General features: G+C 38.1%; 1 protein-coding gene across 5 annotated transcripts in view; it reads left to right on the top strand.

Moving 5' to 3' along the window:
• LOC133523806 (tyrosine-protein phosphatase Lar) overlaps positions 1–21,757 on the top strand; it is a 701,140-nt gene that overhangs the window by 232,607 nt on the left and 446,776 nt on the right. For all 5 annotated transcript variants that reach the window (XM_061859542.1, XM_061859541.1, XM_061859540.1 and 2 more), the window contains exon 4: positions 19,088–19,129. In XM_061859542.1, coding sequence (XP_061715526.1) covers positions 19,088–19,129 — 42 coding nt within the window. The remainder of the gene's footprint in view (positions 1–19,087; positions 19,130–21,757) is intronic.

Here is a 21,757-nt window from a genome sequence, read left to right as displayed (position 1 = left end):
AAAACTATCAAGATTATTCTAGTCTGCATTGAAACGCGCGTCGCGTTGCCGGCGCTCGCGTACCGAGCGCCAACGCCATCTATCGAGCGTTATTTCGTGAAATCGGAGAACGCTCCGAGGATTAAGGGCTCTTAAATGTTTAGTTTTAAATCACTTGTGTGTTGTATTTATTATAAGTTTTAAACGTAAATAAGGCCAAATACTAATCAATGTAACGTATACAATTTATATCTAGAAATGACAGGTTTGCCATATATTTTAACAAAACGCCTATTTGACTCGTCGTCATAACAGACATTTATTTAATTGCCTGATAAATATATCTTTTGTTTTGGAATATAAACTCCTCCAGTTTGGGACTTCGTTAAAACTATCTCATGTCACCCACCGACGACCGGTCTGGCCTCGTGGGCAGTGACCCTGCCTATGAAGCCGATGGTCCCGGGTTCAAATCCTGGTAAGGGCATTTATTCGTGTGATGAGCATGGATATTTGTTCCTGAGTCATGGGTGTTTTCTATGTATTTAAGTATTTATAAATATTTATATATTATATATATCGTTGTCTAAGTACCCTCAACACAAGCCTTATTGAGCTTACTGTGGGACTTAGTCAATTTGTGTAATAATGTCCTATAATATTTATTTATTATTATTTATTACCCACGCTTCAGAACCGACTCGAAAGATATTTAATCAATAAAAATCCTCCCAGTTTGACTCAACGGTTCAACGGCACATATTGTCATAAATCGGCTGAAATAAGCGGTATGCTTTTCAAATTTACTACGTACTCGTTGTCTGAAAAAATCAAACCTAGAGTACTGTGTTCGGAAAGAGAAGAGTCGTGGAATGTATTGGGCCGCATACATTCCAAGACTCTTCTCTTTCCGAACAGACTACACACGTTGCCTATTTCACACTGTCGTGATATTCTAAAACCTTTCAGTGCCACCACCGTAGATGTTCTAAAACCAAAAACAAGGCATAAACTAAAACAATTCCTCCAATTACTCATCTGGCGTTTTTTTTCCACACACAGGCGGAATTGGCCGTCACTCCGATGCGCACTCGCGCGGACTCCGACCCGCATTGTCGGTGCTAGCAGAGTTGGTGAGAATCGAATGTTAAGATGAACCAGGAGATCGATTCTGATATAACAGTTGGTGTAGTTTTGAATTGGTTTTGGTATGACCGGGGCGTCGTGGCTTGCTATTGACGCGTCTTGAGGCTTGTTCTGCGGTGTTTCGGAAGCCTGCTGTGAAACATTAATGTTTTAAGACGTTTGAAATAGTATCTGTTATTGCCATATCATAAGTTACGTTTCGTTTAATGAAAAGTCACATTTTTATTGCAAAAGTCACATTAAGTCCTTGCATTATAACATAAAAAAGAAATCGGTCAAGTGCGGCCAGATCATAAGTTATGCATATTTATAGAAGTAAAAACTTCTTTAGCGGCGCTGTGCACTTTTTGTGATGGGGAAAACATGTTAAAATCGCGACAGACGTAAACGGCAGATTCGTCAGATTGAAAATTTGTAAGACGGACACGTGACCTGATCGAAAAACTCCATGATGGTTCTAGTAATGATGATGGTGTATGAGTCGTTGAAATTATGGATGGAAATTGATTTTTCGGAGTGTTAAATTTTTAATGTGATATAAATTATTATGTTTGCGTACGATAGCGCAATAAATAAATATTGTATTTTACCACATAAATAACCGTACTTTTATTGGGACCGTGCGAAGTGCGTGGTGGGGGTAAGTAAAGCGATCCCAGCGCATAAGGTGGTAAAAATTTGAACTAACTGCGGATAGCGTCTTTAACATTTCGTACAATTATATGGCTCGAAATGAAACTTTGATTTACGATTACTCCTGAAATATTCATTTAAATTGTGTGGTGTAAGGGACCATTGTAATCTGTATGAAATGCTTAATATAACTAACGTGTTTATTTTGATAATTGTTAATAATGTATCCATGTAAATAGCTTTGCAAATGCCACATATTACGTGATCTTTTTCTAGAAGTTAAGAATGGATATAGTAAGTTATCCTTAAAAGATAGACATTTCACATCGCGGACTTTTTTGTAGACCTATGAATGAGAAACAACCCCACCATACATTGTGTTGTTATAGCTCAAACGGATTAGGCAGCGTTTTCGATTAAAGCTCCTAGCCAGCGTGATTTTTTCCGACAACATCGTTATATTTCAAACAATTTACACAAAACCTTAACAAGTTATATACTTAAGCCTTCCTCAAGAATCACTCTATTGATAGATGAAAGTCGTATGAAAATCCGTTCAGTAGTTTTATAAGATATAGTGACACACATTTTCCCCTAGAATTGCGGACACTAGGTTGCGTGACAGTCGTGCACGCTCCCAATACTGATAATTAAAGCAATTCGTGCAAAATTATTCCCTAACCATTCCAAAATATCAAAAATGCACAACGTTAATATTCAAGTTTTCACTTCTGCCGGCACTCCCGGAGTGCAACCCGTTGTTTTTTATTTATAGAACTCATACAGTCATATATGATACATAATATGTCAAATATGCACATAATAATACACATATATATCTTACTACTAAAAACGACTTGGAAGCCACTGTCCTGAGCTCTGGAGGAAATTGTCGCACATGTCAAAGACGAGGGCCAACAGATGAGGGTAACACTGACTATTATAGTTCGTTCGCATTAAGAATGAATCATCAAATCGCCCCTAAGAAATTAGAAAGTATGCCTTCAACTGGTCTCTGTTGCCTGGACTTTCTAATCGGGAACGATTTGGTTGATTACGGGCGGGGCTAGGCGCAGGACAGTGATGATTTTACTGCATTCTTAACGCGAATGAACTATAGTATAGTCTGCGCTCAGTATGCGATAGCAATAACGCTCCCGCTCTGACCCAGCGCCGGTTCAAACCGGTACGCGCCGGTTCAGAGAGCTTTAAACTAGATAGAACCGGTCGGAAACGGACGTGGATTAGTGTGCAGTATATTTGAGTAATGGGTTTTGCGTTTTGTAACATGTGTTGAATGGGAGCATGTTTGCGTTATATTTTATATTAGAGTATGATTTTTTCTGACTTTTTAGTAAGATGTTATATGGAGATTTACTAGGTAATTATGATAGTCCCCAAGAGGCATAGGTATAAAAATTCTTAAATGTATCCAAATGATTGTATTACTACAGATAGATAGATAGAATACTCTTTATTGGCACACCTCAGTAAGAGATACAGCTTAAAGAAAAACAATTGATTAATGATAGAGGCAGACAACAGGCGGTCTTATCGCTAAAGAGCGATCATTTCCAGACAACCTTTGGGTAGCGGAAACAAAACAATTAATCAAAAAGAGTTATAGGTGCATAAAACGTTATGATGCCTATTTCATACACACAATGTAGGTAAATAAACATACATAAATAAGAAAATACAAATAGACTTACATAATAAATATATAAGACCATAATATTGAATACTGAATACTTGAATACAACATATAACAGCAACATAGCAACCGCAGACTAAAAAAAAACTATTTCAAACACTAAGGGAGATAAAGGTAATGTTCTTTAAGCATACCGTGTGTTCTTAAGTGTAAACAAGTATCACTATATATTGTCCAGAGTCAAACCAACTTGCTGCCAAAAACATTCGGAGCCCTATCTTTCTTAAACTTAACTCCAAACAGAGAATGTCATTCTGTGATATATGGTATATAAGTCCAGAAGTAGTGAGAAGGAACTACGCTATCTAGTAGGATCTAGTTTTTAACATTAGCTTCTCAAATTGATAAATGTTAATTATAAGATGTAATGTTTTGAAAAGATGTGTCCCGCCGAGTTTCTTGCCGGTCCATATTGGGATACCCTCCTCCAATTGAGGGGGGATTTAAATCTTCTCGGGTCAGAGGTGTAGGGTTAGAGGCGGTGTAGCTTTATTTGACGTTCATAAGCGCATTGTAATATGCCTACTTGAATAATAAAATATATTTATCTTTAAATCGCCTTTAAGTAACGATTTTAGTAAAAAAAAGTACTTAAATCCTTTATAAAGCAGAAGGATGTCAGAAATTAGGTACCCAAAATTAATTAAACTTCACCATTATTATAATTTTTTTAACATAGTAAGTTTGTAATTGTTGACATATGTAATCGAAATAAAGTATCATTTAAATTTTTCGATTAAGTATAAATCTCGGTGGTAAATATATGCCCCCTGCATTGCCTCCGGTTTTACGAGAATAAAGTTCGTGTCATCCACGATGACGCTCAGATTCGCCAAATTTAACCTTTAATGACATGGCAATACGAATCAAGGCACGCCTCGATCTATAGATTTGGAATCGGTAGTAAGAAGATGGTCTCAATTTTGTACCTAGTGTTATATTTGCCATTTAATTTAATTTTATGATACGAATGTCGATCCAAAATGTTCCGTACTGGCGGAACAGTCAATGGATATTGAAATAGAATAGCGGTGTCGGGTCGGTTTCAGCTGCCGTGTTGTTACGGTCGCGGTCGCACCGTGATGGAAGCGGTCGCGGTCTTTAACGAACGGTTACAGCGTATGTGTTCCAATCTGCATGTTCTATATTCCACTCTTTTAAACTGTGTCATGGTTTATCTGAAATGGCAAATAATGTAAACAAACCAGTTTACCTTCAATACTTCGTCGTCACGCACTTTGTAAAGACAAACGTGGTTTTATCTACAGTTTATACCTATACTTAAATATTTTATTTATATGAATTTTTAATTAAAACATGTTAATGAATAATATTTCAATGAAAACAACTTTAGCAAAAAAGTTAGTTTATATGTCAAACGCCAGTTACGGAAAGAGAGACCTAGCCCTCCTACGTGTAGCCGTTCAGATGGCAAACTTTATTGGCATGCGTGCAATAGAGTAAACAAGTTCGGCGTGGTCAGCCACATTAGGGCTCATGCTAGACAACGTCCATAATGTTTATTTAGGGTCGACGTCATCGAAAACGATGAGGAGGACTATACGTGCACGTGCGCGTTGTAATGTAAGGATCCTTATGAGAGACGGCACACCGCTGCGTGACACCCCGCCAAATGCTCTACAAGACGTTCGCCATTTTAAGCCTGCTTTTAAGGTGGAGATTAGAGGAGACGTGCGGTAATCAACCAATAGCATTAGTTGTTATTCAGTGGAATGGAGAATAGATGTGAATTACAACCGATGCTATTGGTTGTAATTGACATCATTACTTACGCCGCTCGCCTCGGTCTACAATCTCTACACGCTCCGCTTGAGTGACCACTCCGTTTGTGCAGTTGGTTGAAGAACGCGTTTTGCCGCTGCGCTGCGTCATCATGCGTCATGCTGGTATCTCGGAGGAAGCGAGCACTTTCCACCGGTTTCTTTGTTGGCGGACGTCGTATGGTAATTCCGCTTCCTTCCCAGTGGCCGGGGGCCCCATAAATTAGGTGCCAACGCCGCGAGCCGGCTGAAAAATTACCAACTAGCGCGGCGGCGGTATGGCCGCTGGATGTGGCAGTGGCGACGCGTTAAACTTTAATTAGTTTGTTACAACTCTCGTAACCAATCGGGCAATTATAAAACATAATGTTGCAAACCTACACAGTTTTTGAAATTATACGAACTTTTAGTATGATCTAAGTATTCATAAATTTTCAAAAATTAAAAAAAAAAAAAACAGACTATTTCCATGTGACTGATTAAAATGATTTTTAAATGGTCAACCTCAATACCAGTATTAGTTCCGGAATTCCGGCATCAATGGCCAATTTCAATACAGATATTGGTTGTATTGCGCTACGACCAAGGTCAGGGTGACATTGGACCTTCGGAAACATGGTTACCAGCCGTGTAACACGGGCTTAAAAAAGCCCTGCTTACACTCCGCGTAGGTACACCAGGTTCCTCGACACTTTTCTTCCTCTTCAACTTGTTGTTGTTGTTTTCTTTTTTCTCAACTTGAAATTTCACAGACTGCGCACGTGAATTGTATAGAGTCACTTCTAGTAATTTGGCATCGCGAACGAACCCAATATACAAAGCGATGCGAGTTTCTGCCTGTTTACGGATCGTTTAGTCAATAATGCGAAATGGGACGAAACTTCCAAACTTATATAATTTACCATATTGTTACTTAGTGCTTAATTTAACGGAACCGTGCTAGGTATTTAAAAGTATTTAGGCTTAGGTAGGTAATTAAAGCGTGGGAACTTTTAAAAAAATTACGAAAATGAAGCGTTAAATTTAAAAAAAAAACGAAAAAATGTAGATACTTCTTTTCCTAAAGACTCAGATAAACTACACGATCTTTTTTCGTTCTGTTTACATTATTCACCACGAGCCTCATTTTGGTAGACTATATCGACTATCGACTTTATTCAGTAAATATTTAAACGTGATTTTAACGGTTGATATAATCAACTGGAAATTCAGTTTGCAGTTGGATTCGGTTTATCCTAATTTCGTTTGAATAGCTTTAGTTTTCATTCTTACTATAATCACTCACCGCATGCCCAGGAAGCGTAGGGGTGGACGTATGGCGGACAGAATAATATCAGAGACAAAAACCACATTACTGGCTAGCATACACTGGGCTCAAGATAGAGCTTGGAGAGCACTGGTGAAGAGTGTCCACATTCGTCATGTTCATCAGCCATGAGGATACGACAAGGAAGAAGAAGAAAAATACAAATGGTTTGAACTTATAAGGACATTTATATATTTAGTGTGTGGATCGAACTTAAGACCAGTTTCGTAAGCACCTAAAACGTATACGCATACTGGAGATTTAATGTAAAGTAACTTCGTTACTTGAACTGTTTCTTGGTGTGTGAAAATTCCATAAATATATAAGTTTGGTACTGTTTGGTCTTACGTGAATTCAAATAATATATGTCGATGAATAAATGGACGATCCTGTAAGCTGTTGAGTTATTATATATTCGAGCTGATATTCCCCAAATATAACAGTTACCATCTTTGTTGGTCGCGGTCTTTAAAAAAACGTGTTTACACAAATAGAGGTACACCTGAATTCTCTCACGGCCCTAACGACGTAGTCACGAGCTTGAGAATCAGCATAATTACGTCATTACCCGACACGAAGGTCATCGCGACAGGAGAGCCCCTCGACATCGACCCGCGTCTGATTTGTGAGGGAAAAATACCAAAGTCAGTGAATCGGCACTCATGGAGTCCGGATGCCGGTAATTGAGTTAGCTGGTGCTCGTGGTCCCTGTTTGGCGAGGCTACGAAAGTGGCGGATGGCGTTTTTACAAACTTTAGCTTCACTGTGCTGAAGCTAGGCTTCTTTTAATTCAAATTTGAACCACTGCCTAGTATATGATTCACTTGATATTTGGAGTTCTTCCGTAATTCCGGTGACAATGACTAACATGGAGTCAGATCAAGATCAGTCCAGATGATGCTGTTGGAAGTTAGCTAACGGTTATGATATTATTTTGATACGACCCTGACGTTCGCTCATGCTGATTACATTGCATGTGAAATGGAGAGATCGTGCGTGAGATACGCACCAATCGCCAAGACGATCGTCAAGGTTAAATCAAAATCAGATAAAAACCATAACAAAATATTAAATTTAAACCGCCCTCCAGGTCATTTATACTTCTTCCTCGCGTTGTCCCGGCATTATTGCCATGGCTCATGGGAGCCTGGGGTCAGCTTGACAATTAATCCCAAGAATTGGCGTAGGCATTCGTTTTTATGAAAGCGACCGCCATGACCTTTACCCAGAGGGTAAACTAGGCCTTATCGGGATTAGTCCGATTTCCCCACGATGGTTTCCTTCACCGAAAAGCGAATGGTAAATATCAAATAATATTTCGTACACAAGTTCCGAAAAACTCATTAGTACGAGTCGGGGGAGACCTTCGGATTGAAAGTCGCACGCTCATACCGCTAGGCCGCCAGCGCTCTTCTTACCGCTTCTTACCTTTTCTAAAAACAACTGTTATCCGCTGGTTTCCTAGCCCTCTATTTAAGAACTCGCGGCGGATACGAATCAATGCGATGAATAGGGGAAACGAATTGCAGAATCGATGAGTTTGCTACAGAGATTCTGACTGATATCGGATACGGATACATTGAGAAGCATTCCAACTTTAAAAATAGCATTTGGTTTGATATTACTTCATATATAATTCACAGTGCATGTTGCATTTTTAAGAGCAAGATGGACATTGCAGGATAAAATTTTCAAAATTTGGAACGTCGCTATAGTACAAGTATCTCGTGAGATGGGTTATGTTGATGTATTATATTGGACATTCGTTTTTGTGCACACACTAACAAACACTAATAACGGATAAAAACAAAATGATTTCAAAGTCATTTTATTTTTAACAGACGTTTCTGACCAGACGATTAACAGTAGAAGTTGATCCATTCCGCGAACTTAGTCCCCAATAATATGACGTGTAGTGTCCCGCCTTGTGGCCGGGGAACACAACAAATGTATGTTGGTGACCATGACAGTGGATTCGGCCGCATGGCAACTGCCTAGCAGACGCCAAATCCCATTTCATCCACGTGTCGTATAAGACAGAAACAAGAAGGTAACAACCCTACATGACACTGTAACAACCCGAAAATGTCGGGAAAAGTAGATATTATGTTAAACTAATTAATACCTAGTGAAGGATCCATGTTCGGGCCAGAGGCTATGCTTTATAAGTGAACGTTTAATTGGCAAACTAAGTTATCTAAGTCCAATGAATCTATTATGGGAGGCGTTCGGATAACGAACCTATTCAACTTTGACTTATATCCTTTCGGTATCGCTGTAATTATTGAGTATGGTTTGATTGCTGGGATTACAGACTGCGGGTTTGAATTTGGTTGGGGCAATTTGGATTGGGAATACATGTTTAGGGAGATAGATCATAAAGATTCAAACGAACCTATTGTTTGAATCTTTATGATATATTTTCTGAAGATTCATTTGTGGCTGTTCCTTTAGATGTACTTCAATTTTTACTTTTACGAAATTACGTTGGAGATTATTGAGCAGTTTGTTAACAGAATCATTACTTAGCATTTTATTTAATGACTGTCTTGAAATACTACTACTGTATACTTCCACTAGAAATAAAGGTCACACACGTGTCCCTGTATTTGGTAAAACTATGAGTAGCGAGTTAGATACTCGTATTTGTTTAAGCGCAAGTGAGTAAATTATCTCTGTTTAAGTGTCAAGACATCAACTGTTCCTAAATAGTACATTGTGCAACGAGGGGGGTAAGTGAAATTTTGGATACGAGGGTGGTAATTTCCGACAGTCACAGGCTGGAGGGAATTAAATACCCGAGTTTGCAATATTCTTACCCCCGGAGTTAAGCGAAATAATTGTTAAATATGGTGACATATCAAACATTCGTCCGCCATTTTGTAATTTCTTGACAGGTCAGGCATCGAAGGCACAGACTTATTCGGCATTCAGCCATGATTGAAAATTATGTAAAAATATTTTAAACGGCTGTTAAATGAATCAAATTAAATAATTTTTAACATAAACAAAAATATTAAATTATAAACGTCAGTATTTTAAAAGTAAAACTCATTTATGCTACTTGGTTTGTATGAATATTTAAGTGACATAATTTAAAAAAGCTATAACTCCCTAGGGAGTTATACCTTTTTTTTGACAGCCCATAACTCCCGTGGGAACAAAATAGGCCTTTGTCCTTCAGTACACCTGCATGAAATAAGATCTTTTTCGAGCAATTGTGATGAAAACCTATTTAGTCTCCCACACATCTTGAAACCACTCTGATACTGGCTCTTTATCATTACGAATAGCTGGCCAAGCCATCCGGATGATATTATGCAAAACTGCCCCAGCCGGAGAAGCCGACTATCCGCGGCCGCATCTGGAAATGGACCCGGCTGCATAAACAATAACATTTACACTGCTCCGCTACTGTGTTTTAATTACTTGATTCGGGAAACAATAGTATAAGCCACAAGGAGTTCTTGAGCTGCTGAAAATGAATTAAATTACAGCACAGAATTGTACAACTTTGAAGAATGAATGAACGACCTAGACAAAAAATTTCTAAGCGCACCAGAATCTCAGTAATTTAACTAAAAAACTCCCGTAAGACTCGAACTTATTAATATTATTTCTTACGGGTTCCTTGCGAACCAGCTGAACTTGCAAACGTCGCGTGCTTGATCAGTAGAAGCGGTGCAGTCAGTGCTCCTAGTCAAGGATCCTCGAAAAGGGAACGAAACATGTCGATTGTTTATCCGACTTAATGATACGTGAGTAACCCGTTTAAAACAATTTTGGATGACTCCATATCGAGCACTATGATTTAAGACATGCTTAGGACAACAGAATGTCTATTTGCGGCACGGTTTCCCATTATTACAAGTAGGAAAAGGAAGCCCGGGAGATTGTCCAGGTGGGAGACTTCAACCATCTTATTATAAAAATGTTTTATTTGTAAACCAGGGCACCTTTCTTTGAATAACATGGTCCAAAGAAAGTAATTTACTATGAGCCACGTATAGTACAGTAAGTTGCCTAACTTAGAAAAATGGATACTTACGTTAGGGAACCAACATATATGGTTGGCAGTCCTCAACTGTGCATTTCTTCAGAAACTTCCTGCCTCGCACAGCTAAACTGTGGAATGAACTGTTGCCTGTGGTATTCCTTCTGTCGTAAATCTTCAAGAAAAAAAGCGAATTCCTATCTTAAACCGGTAACCCACTTACAACCACTCTGGTGTTGCGAGTGTCTGTGGGCCACGGTTTTTGCTTACCATCAGGCGATTCATCTGCTCGTTTGCCTCCTTTATTTTATTTAAAAAATCACCTCACAGAGGCAAAACACTCCCTTTACTGGTTCGAATAAGATGCGACGTCCTGTGTTTGTTGGGAATTACAGCTGATCTCTGCAGCTTACCGGCTCGTCTTTAGTATAAATAACTGTTAAACTGAGAATAATCAGAAGTGCCTGAAATTTGCATAAGGTGCTGTGGAGTTATTCCGAAAATTAGTTAGGTTCACTGGGGCTAGAGTCCTACTACGTTAAGTTTTCATGCCAAGTTCTGCGTCAAGTATTATGCTGCCAAATATTGTCACCAAGTCAATGCAATTTTAGCGTAGACCGAAATTATTTGAAGCTACAGATCACATGCCTGGGAAATGAAATAACCAGTGGTATATTAAACTCTGTATTGCCTATCTTGCAAATTCTTGAAAAAAAGGGTAAAGGTCACGCTCACTGGGTACGCATTCATACATATAAGCACCTGTATGAAAGATTTCGCAGCGAGCTGTTGCATTCACACTATTTTAATAATCCCCTATAAAAATAAAAAGAGGGGTGTTATAAGATTGACCGCTTTGTGTTTATCATGTAATCCGATTGGACCTGCAGGTGTACTGTTGAAAAGGAGGCTGCATCAGCTGGCCTTGGCTGGGAAGAGCTGAAGGAGGTCGTGCTGTACCGTAAACAAAGGAAATCCCTTCTGAGAGCCACCGTCATTATCTTATTAAACTGCGTTTTAGGTGTCTATTATGAGGTTTCAGGGTTTCAAATAAGGGCTGTGTTAAAATTAAACTTACTATCTCTCTGTGCAAATTAACCCAGTTTGTTAGATTTTTATTTTCGTTTAAAATCTGATCAGATTATCAAAAAATATGAATTGAACATGTAAATGTGTAGTTCAATGAAGCTCTTGTTTTAGTTACAAATACCGATCATCAATCCCTGTTTGATAAAATACTCACATTTTTTTATTTAACATTTTGCAGAATCCAGAATTAAACTGGGACTACATCCCGAAAATAAAGCTAGTAACTTCTGGTAAATATACAGAGCTAGGCATTTCATAAATATTAAACGATATGGCAGAATAGTTTCATGCAAGCGAAAATTGAGTGTCGATTTGGTTTGCATTATACTTGGCTCTATTCAAGATGGCGGAACATTGGTAGAAAATCATGAGAATATTCATTCTGTAAGGAGGATTTTCGGCACTTGCATCAATATGGTGTAAATATTGAGAAGAGGCTTTGGTGGTTGAAGATACTATCGCGCGGGCTTGACTACAAATGTTTGCGACAGCCGGCTTCGCACAGGAGTGCCGCGACAGTATCTCGCTCGAGAGATAGACTACCTGTCCCTGTTTAGTGAATACAGTTAGACAAAGACGGGTAGTCTATCTCGCAGGCGAGATACTGTCGCGGGCGTCGCGGCGATCCGTAGGTACGCCTACGGATGGTGCTGAATAGTCTTAACGTCGTGTTTGTCTCTTCTCAGCGAGAAGATGCATTTCATGCTATGCCATGCGATCCTCCGTATTCTATGAAAGGAAAATTCGGTAGCAAAATATCGTAACAAAATGAAATAAGGTCAGTAGGGCTAATATGGTCGGTGTTTTATCATCTGTCATCATGCCTGTCACGTTCTAACAAGTATGTAAGTGCGAAAGTGACGCATGACATGACAAGTGATAAAAATGCGACCATGATACCGCCGCAGATAGCGTAAGATAATTCCCTACAAGTGTTTATCTTGCCTTGGTGTTTCTCTTACCCCACCTGACCTTTACCCTCACCATGAGTTTTATGCGGCCTTATACGCTAGCGACTGCTTCAATTCAAACGCAGTGCATCTCGCTTGCACCAATGTCAGTACCAGGAAAAAGCAGTGAGCAAACATTTACGCAGTCGCTAGCGAATATGCCAGTGTCAAACTTGTGGTAAGGATACTTATTAGAAAAATGTCAATACGGCTAACGAACCGTATGATTCGGAAATGGATTGTCTTAAACAAAATTTAGTTTGCCCTATGGATTCAAAATCAGATGGCATTCGCTTTCGTAAACATAAGTGTCTGCACCAGTTCTTGACACTAGACTGCCAATTAAACAAAGGACTACAGATTTCCAGTGGGAAAACGCTGAAATGAAGTACATAATTATTAATAGAATGCTACCGAAAAAACGCCAATAAGGTAGGTACTCATAATAGTACTCTCCATAATTTCGCAGGAGTGTAAGTACGTAATAAAAAGTGTAATAATAGCAATAAGCTAGGCGTTCCTGAATATCTGCCGGCGCCATTACTACGCATTATGTATTAATGCCCCCACCGCCACCCTAAATGGTTGCAGACAGACACTATCACAGTCGACTGCTTACAAACAGTATGCTGTTAACCATAAACCATTATAAATGTAAAACTACATTAACACTTTGGCATGTTATTTAAAAATGAAATTTACTAAACATTTAAATTAGAAAATTAACAAATTCTGACGAAATCTGCATATAACTGTGTATTACTAAATGCTTGCAACAAGTGGTTCTGACCATTGATTTCTTTTTGATAAATAGATAACAATTGCATAGCTAGTTTGCTCATTACTTTCCGCTTTCAGTCGATATTCCATACTACTTAACCGTCGTGTATATCATGTGTTTGTAATATATTCACTTAAATCAAAATGTATCAAACTGTACATTCAATTAATATGATGTGAAAGGGTTACGTGCCTACATTTATAGGTATTTCGTCATTCAACAGAATCCCATGCAAGGAGCAAAATTCATTTACCTCTTGTATGATCACCTTTGACCAAAATTTTAGTTATCAATTTCCATTTTTTTTCGACAACATTTTTTTCTACTCTATTCAGCACAACCGAGTTTTGAAGTCTCGATTTATTTCCACAACTCACATAAGGTAAACGTCCCAGTGCTCGACACGCTAATGACCAATAGTTGACACCTTGCTGTCACCTCTATTGCTAATAACGTAAGTTTAAAGATGACATGTACTGGTCCAGTGACGAGCACTCGGACGTCTACCTCATAAAAGGTAAAAAATCATACTGTTCCTAAAATGTTTTCAGCATCTTTAGATCTTGAGTGTTCCATCTCGGTATTAAATATATTAGCGCGCTTGCAATCGATTCGCGTGGAAATTGCAATGCGCTCCAGGGCTAGAATTGAGGACACTGCGAGACCGCAACGCATATCGCGCACGACAAAGATGTGAGACAGAGGTGGAGATAATAAATTTATTCTTTCCTCCTCAATTCGCTCTGTCAAATACACTGCTTTAAACATGTGCACTGTATATGTGAGTTTATATCGTGCGATTGGTTGACATTGTCCTGTCCCGCAGGATTCTCTTCATCCAAGCTGGCAAACATGCTTAATACAATGTACTAATCTCTTCTTCTAGATAGAGCATCTAAGTCGACTTAAACTTACCACCCATATAGGCATTCACACTCTTGTGGAATCCAGATCGAATTAACCGACGAAGTTGGTACAGTATTTTACCGTAATTACAGACCAAAAAAACTTATCAAATATTATTTTGCATGTAGTTTTTTTATCGCTTTCAGCATTTTAGAAATTTAAGAAACCTTCAGTGAAATAACAAAAGAGCTGGTGATCTTGAAGCGGACGAGCCGATTTAGATAAAACAGACTGACCTAATAGAACCACGGCGAGAAAATCTGCATTCAAATAAATAAAAAAAAACGCTTTAAATATGGTTTACCCGTTAAGGAGCTACAGTGTCACAGTATCAGACACTGTAGCTCTTAATCGGATTACATGATAAACACAAAGCGGTGATTCCGGTTCGTTACAGCCAAATATCATAATAACGTGTTTCTAGAATGTCAGAATATCAAAACAGATTATTCTCATAATGTCTAAAGCTCGAAATGACTTACGCCTACTTCTTAAATTACCGTATTCTTAATATGACTATAACTCATTTAAACTCTATCGCGTTTTGATAAATTTTCAATTCTACCATTTCCCAAAATGTCTAAAACTTGTCTTGATCGTGTTTTGATGATTTTTTAATTAAACTATTTCCCAAAATGTCTAAAAATCAAATGAACTAGATGCAAAAACGTCACATTGTCAAAAAAATTCTAAAACACAGTATCTATGGAAAATATTTAAAATTATGATCAAGTTTCCATATAATCCGTTTCCATAGTTTTATTTCATAATTATTTACATTTATAAATACGTAACACTAAAAATACTGCGTGGTTAAAATTTTAGGTATTATGAGAAAGTGTCATTATGATGTTTGGGCAAGTTTGAATTTTGGTAATTATGAATCTTATGCATTTTCACTTTCAGTCTTAATAATAATTCGGTATTTGAAGTTATTGTTCATTTTACCAACTATACATTTTGAATATCGGATGTAATGTGTAAATGTTATTATGACATTTGATTGTATTGAAAACAAGTCAATTTGGGAATTTAGGCTTTTTGGAACTAAAACAATTTGGGATTTAGTCAAATGGGTAAAATGACATTATGACATTTGGCTGTAACAAACCGGAATCAAAGCGGTCAATCTTATAACACCCCTCTTTTTGCGTAGGGGATTATTAAAATAGTGTGAATGCAACAGCTCGCTGCGAAATCTTTCATACAGGTGCTTATATGTATGAATGCGTACCCAGTGAGCGTGACTTTTTACAAGCTTTTATTTAATTTTCCCTGTTAGTATGTATGTTAGTATGGATTAAATCTTGGAAGCTAAATTTGACCCACTTCCCGATTTTCGATTGAGCTGAAATTATTGCATACATATGTATGTAAATCTGATGATAATGCAATATTATGATGACATGTAGCTGACCTGGTTGATGGAGACAGGAGGTGGCCATAGGAACACTATGATAAAGCAACGCAAACGAATTGTGTTTGGAGTTGTTAGAATCGTCTCTATGAATATTAGTTTCCCGTGGAAAGAAAAGTACAGTGAGCGATAAAATTTTGTACCAAAATAGATTTTTTTGCCATAAACTTATCTTATTACGGAATCTGCTAGATGTAATCATTGACACAGTTACGCCACAAATCTTAGGATCCATTATTGTCTACGTGCCCGAAGTGCGGCACTTTCTCTCCTCAATATTTGCCAGTTTTTGTTTAAGTCTCAGAAAAGTGCTCCTTGAGGAATATTAGGCGAATTTAAGTACAATGCTTACGATTTGTGATAATCTTTAATACGCTTGATGTTATTGGTACAACGTACCTAACGAGTCTATACAAGATGTCTCAAGCCTCTGGACAAACCTAAAATGTTTATTTGGTAAATACTGCCAAATGTACATAGTATTGTAGGAAAAATAACGATTGACGAAATTGACTGAATGACCCCCGTTGAACCTTATTTCAAAAGCGATAAGGTTCATATCTAATACATTTATTATTGCATTTTTGTTAACGTTTTATGTGTCTTTCGTGTGTTACTCCCACATAGAATGGAATTGAATTGTGCTTAATTTCTATGTCATGTACTTTTTCTTCATATTGGTGAGCAATCAAGAATATTGGTATTGTATTGTATTGACGATACTGCTTTTGAGCAGGCTTTAAACACTTTATACACCTTATTTAATTCAGTAACTGATGACACCAGCTACACGGTAGCGATATCTGCGTCTCACTTCTACGTATTACTGCGTCTCTGTCGTCAGTTACCGAGTTAAGTAACGTGTGTAAAGAGTTCTGTGAGAGAGCACTTAAAGAGAGCAATGTTATTGAATATAATGTCAAATCTTTATAATATTTAAACCGTAATAATTATGGTAACATAAATATGTGTGACATTACAATTTCTAATTTTCTTTTGCTTAAAATGGGAACGGATTTGCTTCTATGATGTAAAACTTGGTGAAATCGGAACCAAGGCGAAGATGTTGAGTTTCGTATTCAAGTATTCTAGAAGCGAGTAACAAACTACTGAAACTTGGTAAACGTGACAATCACAGGCTAAAACAGAAATAGGTGTAGCAGTGCTCCCTCGCCGTTAGGATATTTGTCTACCCTCCGGGCGGAAAGCGTCAACTTTGCTCCCGCTCCGCTAAACGAAGTTGCCGCTTTCCGCCTTCGTCGAGCAGAAAAATAGTATGCGCACCTCAAGAGGAAACGTAGGAGTTCCGTCCCGCGTGTTCGCCAATTTTAACGATTTTACACGCGGCACGCAATTTCCTACTTTTCCTCCCTTGGGACACAAATAACTATTTCTTTCTCAAGCTCTGAAAGAGGGTCATTGTTGTTCTAAAAAGTGTGCATAAAGTCATACGTTCCTGCACTGTAGCTGTTAGTTTGTTGTGATTCGCCCGTGCTGTACCTAATTCTGTCTAACTCGTAAATTAACTAAAATTCGACCAGAATCAATTATATAAAAAAAGTTAAATTTGGCCATGTGATCGTCTCGTGCATTTACGTTGTGAACCTTAGTGGGTACTAAGGTCATCATCTTTTATTGTATACGGGTGACCAGATTATTCCCTTTAAACCCGAGTATCATTCTTGAATAAATTCAAAAATCACTTTTTTTGAATAACGGCCCAATACGAATCATGATTTAGTTAAAGTTTATATTTGTTGTTCAGGATTTTTCACGTTCTCGCGCGATAGTTTTCTTAAACTTATTTATGAATTAATTTATTGAATGTATAGTTTACATAACATTTAAGTACTTGTATTTTGACTAATATTTGAACATAATAATCGAGGTTTTTAGTTTATGAAAACGATATGGACTGATCATCTGTGCCAATTTGCCAATCTGTGATACGAAGAACGATTAACACACACGTTTAAGTTATTGGAAAGATCTTTAAAAGATCGATACATAAACGACATGTCAAAATTAACGTTTATTTAGATTCCGCTCTGATCTGAATAAGATATATCTACGATATTTCTAACGTCAAAGTGACATTGGTTGCCCGAATCGAGCTGCTTCTGTCAATTATACGACAAACAAACGATATATTATAAATGAAGTAAGTAAGTAAACACTTTATTGTACGAGAAAAATAAATATTACATCAGATGAAAAATAATTGGATCGTACAAAGGCGAATTTATCCCTAAGAGGGATCTCTTCCAGTTAACCCATACCTAAAAGAGTAATTAAAAACTATATCTAAAGTAATTATATATTATTACATACTATAAACTATATATAAACAAATATCTTGGAGAATGGGCCGCGCGCTGGTGTGGGATGCTACCTGCGCCGATACGTTTGGCAGCATCCTACATTCAAGCGACCAGCAGAAATGCCGGGGCAGCGGCGGACGCCCGAGAGCGGTTTAAGGCCTACAAATACAGCTGTCTCGGCGCCAACTACGAGTTCGAGACACTCGGGCAGTGGGGGTAGGGGAGCGCGTGGGCTCTCCTTAAGGAGCATGGGAAGCGGTTGAGGGAGGCAACAGGGGAATCTCGCGCCGGCAGCTTTCTCGCGCAGAGGATTGCTATCGCAATACAGCGCGGGAACGCTGGCTGCGTGATGGGCACCTTGCCGAGGGGCCTAGGCTTAGAAGGTAGATTTTAGGGATTTTTGAATTTTTTAGTTAGGTTTAGTTTTAGTTGTCTTATTTTATAAGTATCTTAATAATTGTATGTTACTTTTAATTGCAAATAAATTTTAATATCTTTATATACATATATGAATAAATATATATTATGACCGCACACATCTTCCTACCCGTCAGTAGGTTCTTCATCTGAGAGCCATAGTTTTTTTAGTTTATATTTAAGTGATGCCACTGATTGACACTGTCTCAAAGAAGGTGGTAGCGCGTTCCAAAGCTTAACAGAATTTACGGTGAGAACTTATCTAAACCAGAACTTATCGTTATCGTCTCTCATTCTTCGAAGACATGTACGGACAAGTACGAGACAATGGACGGGCAAATGATAAAACAAAATGATGTCATTTAGATATCAAAATGTGCGTTCAAATTAGCCTCATGAGATGAATGCTGACGGAAACGGATGTAACGTATTTAAAATGGCTGCCGCCATACTGGCAAAACGCTCTGTCAGAGGAGATAATTCAAGGGATGTAGGAAGTAGGAACCCTTCACGTGATATTAGCGATATTGATGATTTGCACTTACCGGCCAGTTGGGTGATGGCGGTGTTATTAAAATCGCAAATGACTTGCTGGTTTTAGTTTTTCGATTACGTCTTTAGTGTTTCTGATGAAGTTTTTTGTTTGTTTACAGATCTTGGAACCCTGTCGCAGCAAGGGCTCCAACACCACACCCGTAAGTACAAAACCTTATTCAAATAGATTTAATTTGAAATCACTGAATCTGATTTTCAGCTATACACATCACAAATCTTAAAACTATGCGGCAACCGCTCTTGCGTAAAATGAAATTAAAAATAAACCGATTAACAATAACATGAAGACGAAGAAGAAATCTTTAACCCGGTATTTTCACATTTGGCTAAGAAAAACTAGAATAACTATGAAAATCTTCCGTCGCTGATTGTAATATACTAAGCTAATGTTAAAATATAATATCGATAATATGTAATATTAAGTATGATGCTATGCGATCGGGCGGTGAAAAGAGCGTTTGAGGGAAAACTGACAGCACGCCGCCCGGCTGGTCGACCTAGGTATCGATGGGCGGACACGGATCTGCGCGAGCTCCAGATTGAAGACTGGCGAGAAACTGCAGAGGACCGGGATCAGTGGCGATAGCGAGCAGTCGTGTTGGAGGTCAAGACACACTTTGGTTCGCTGCACCAGAGGAGTACAGTTCAGTTCAGTTCAGTTTCGCTGCACCAGAGGAGTAAGTAAGTAAGTAAGTATAATGCTAAATTGACGCGTCACACCTACCCATCTCCAAAAAAGCCGCTTCCACGATCCTAACGCCGTTTATTAATAACTTGTTTAGATTTACAATATACAAGACAAACAACAAAGATTATTGAAAGAAAGCCCAGAAACAACGGCGCAAATTACACCTTACCGTGTTTGACGTCATCAGGAGAAACTCGCTTTTTTGTAGTATTTTAATGCATTTCAAAGTAATGCAGGTAATTTATTGGTTCCAAGTAAGAGCCCTGCGAGCACCGGCACGGAACGTTTAATTTGGTCAAATGCCTTTCCAACAGTTCTACTTTTAAACTTGATAGACTTGAAGCATTGTAGAGGAAATTTAACCGAATAAAATGTAATACAGAAAAGTCTCCTTGCCGCCATGTCAAAACTTGCCACGACAAATGCATTTTTGACTTGTCAAAATAAAGATTAAAAATACAGGATGTAACAAAAATAGTGGCGATCCGTTTAAGAGCATATTCTGAATCGGTTTCTGATTAGGAAAATAGTAAAATAAGTTTTTTTTTGACCCGTAAACCTTTAAGCCTTTGTTGTTGGCCAACCCTCCATGGTTTGGCTGACGTAGACGACCTGCCCGAAAGAAAAAAAAAATTTTAGCACTTGCCATTCAGTGTGTGACAGACCAATCTCAGCGGAACTACGAAATGTTCTTTCAAAAGTCCCACAGATTGATTTTCCGCTAGACAGAGCACTTGAGATGATACCATAGTGGGTCAATATCAATATTTTTGTACGCACAGCCTGTAATTGTATAGTATGAATTTTATGAGATGATTTTTTTCGAGTCGGGCCCTAACCTGTTGAACATATATTTTATGCAGAGCTGTCTACATAACACGTGCTAAAGCAACAATTAGGTTAAAAAGTAACTATCGTGGTAGTATTAAGGTACGTAAATCAGTCCGTACAATTCATAGGACCATTGGCCGAGGGTTTCGATAGAGTGGTAAGCTCTTGAAGACGATTCCAGTTGCTAAATTCTCCAAGTTCTGTACATCTGAAAGTCATTAGAAAAGTGACAGATTTATCGAGTTGCACCCGCCAACCGATACGTCTGCAGAAGCGAGCGTCCGTCAGTTGTGACAGACCAATCTCGGCGGAACTACGGAATGTTCTTTCAAAAGCCCCCACAGATCGATTTCCCACTAGACATAGCACTTGAGATGACTCGCAATCAGCACGGACTGATATCAGAGTCGGTCAATATCAGTATTTTTGTACGCACAGCCTGTATTGTATAGTATGAATTTTGTGAGATGTTTTTTTTTCGGCTTGAGCCCTAATCTGTAAAACAAATGACGAGTGCTTTTGCTACTGCTAAAAACGTCGTTATAAGTGGAACAAGCCGTTTAAAAACTAATTTTCCCAATCTACTTATATGGTTTAAATTCATGAAACGGCCCATTCGGAGATATCAACCGGTCTGGCCTAGCGGGTAGTGACCCTGCCTATAAAGCCAATGGCCTCGGGTTATAATCCCGGTAAGGGCATTTATTTGTGAGATGTACACAAATATTTGTTCCTGAGTCATAGGTGTTTTCTATGTATATGTGTATATCGTCGCCTAGTACCCGTAGTACAAGATTTGCTTAGTTTGGGGCTAGATCGATTTGTGTAAGATTGTCCCCTAATATTTATTTATTATATTATTACTTTTATTTATTTATCAAGTATCAATATTAGCACGAGCGGTTAAACAACAACTTTGCCCCCTTGCAAAGCAAATAACTATTACTACATTGTTTCAAGAACGTGCATAATTGAAAACCATTGACTCTATTCATAAGTTCGTAAATTTAGTCATTTAAAATATCTAATTACAAAATTAATATTTTAATTGCGATTCCTAATTCAAATAACTGCAATTGTCAGTGGTTCAGTTAATTATACAGGTACATTTCAAACGCAGGCTATGCCATATCCTATTATTTCATTTCACATCCCAATATTTCACATCATTTTCTCTGCGTGAAGTATTTCATAATTACATTTTAGACACGTTGGATAGTCAGCTTTTAAACCTCTTTTTTTATTTCTC

Source organism: Cydia pomonella, chromosome 12, assembly GCF_033807575.1.
Source record: "Cydia pomonella isolate Wapato2018A chromosome 12, ilCydPomo1, whole genome shotgun sequence".
NCBI classification, from domain to species: domain Eukaryota; kingdom Metazoa; phylum Arthropoda; class Insecta; order Lepidoptera; family Tortricidae; genus Cydia; species Cydia pomonella.
The sequence above is the reverse complement of the archived record's forward strand: the minus strand, read 5'-3'. Positions and strand labels throughout refer to the sequence as shown.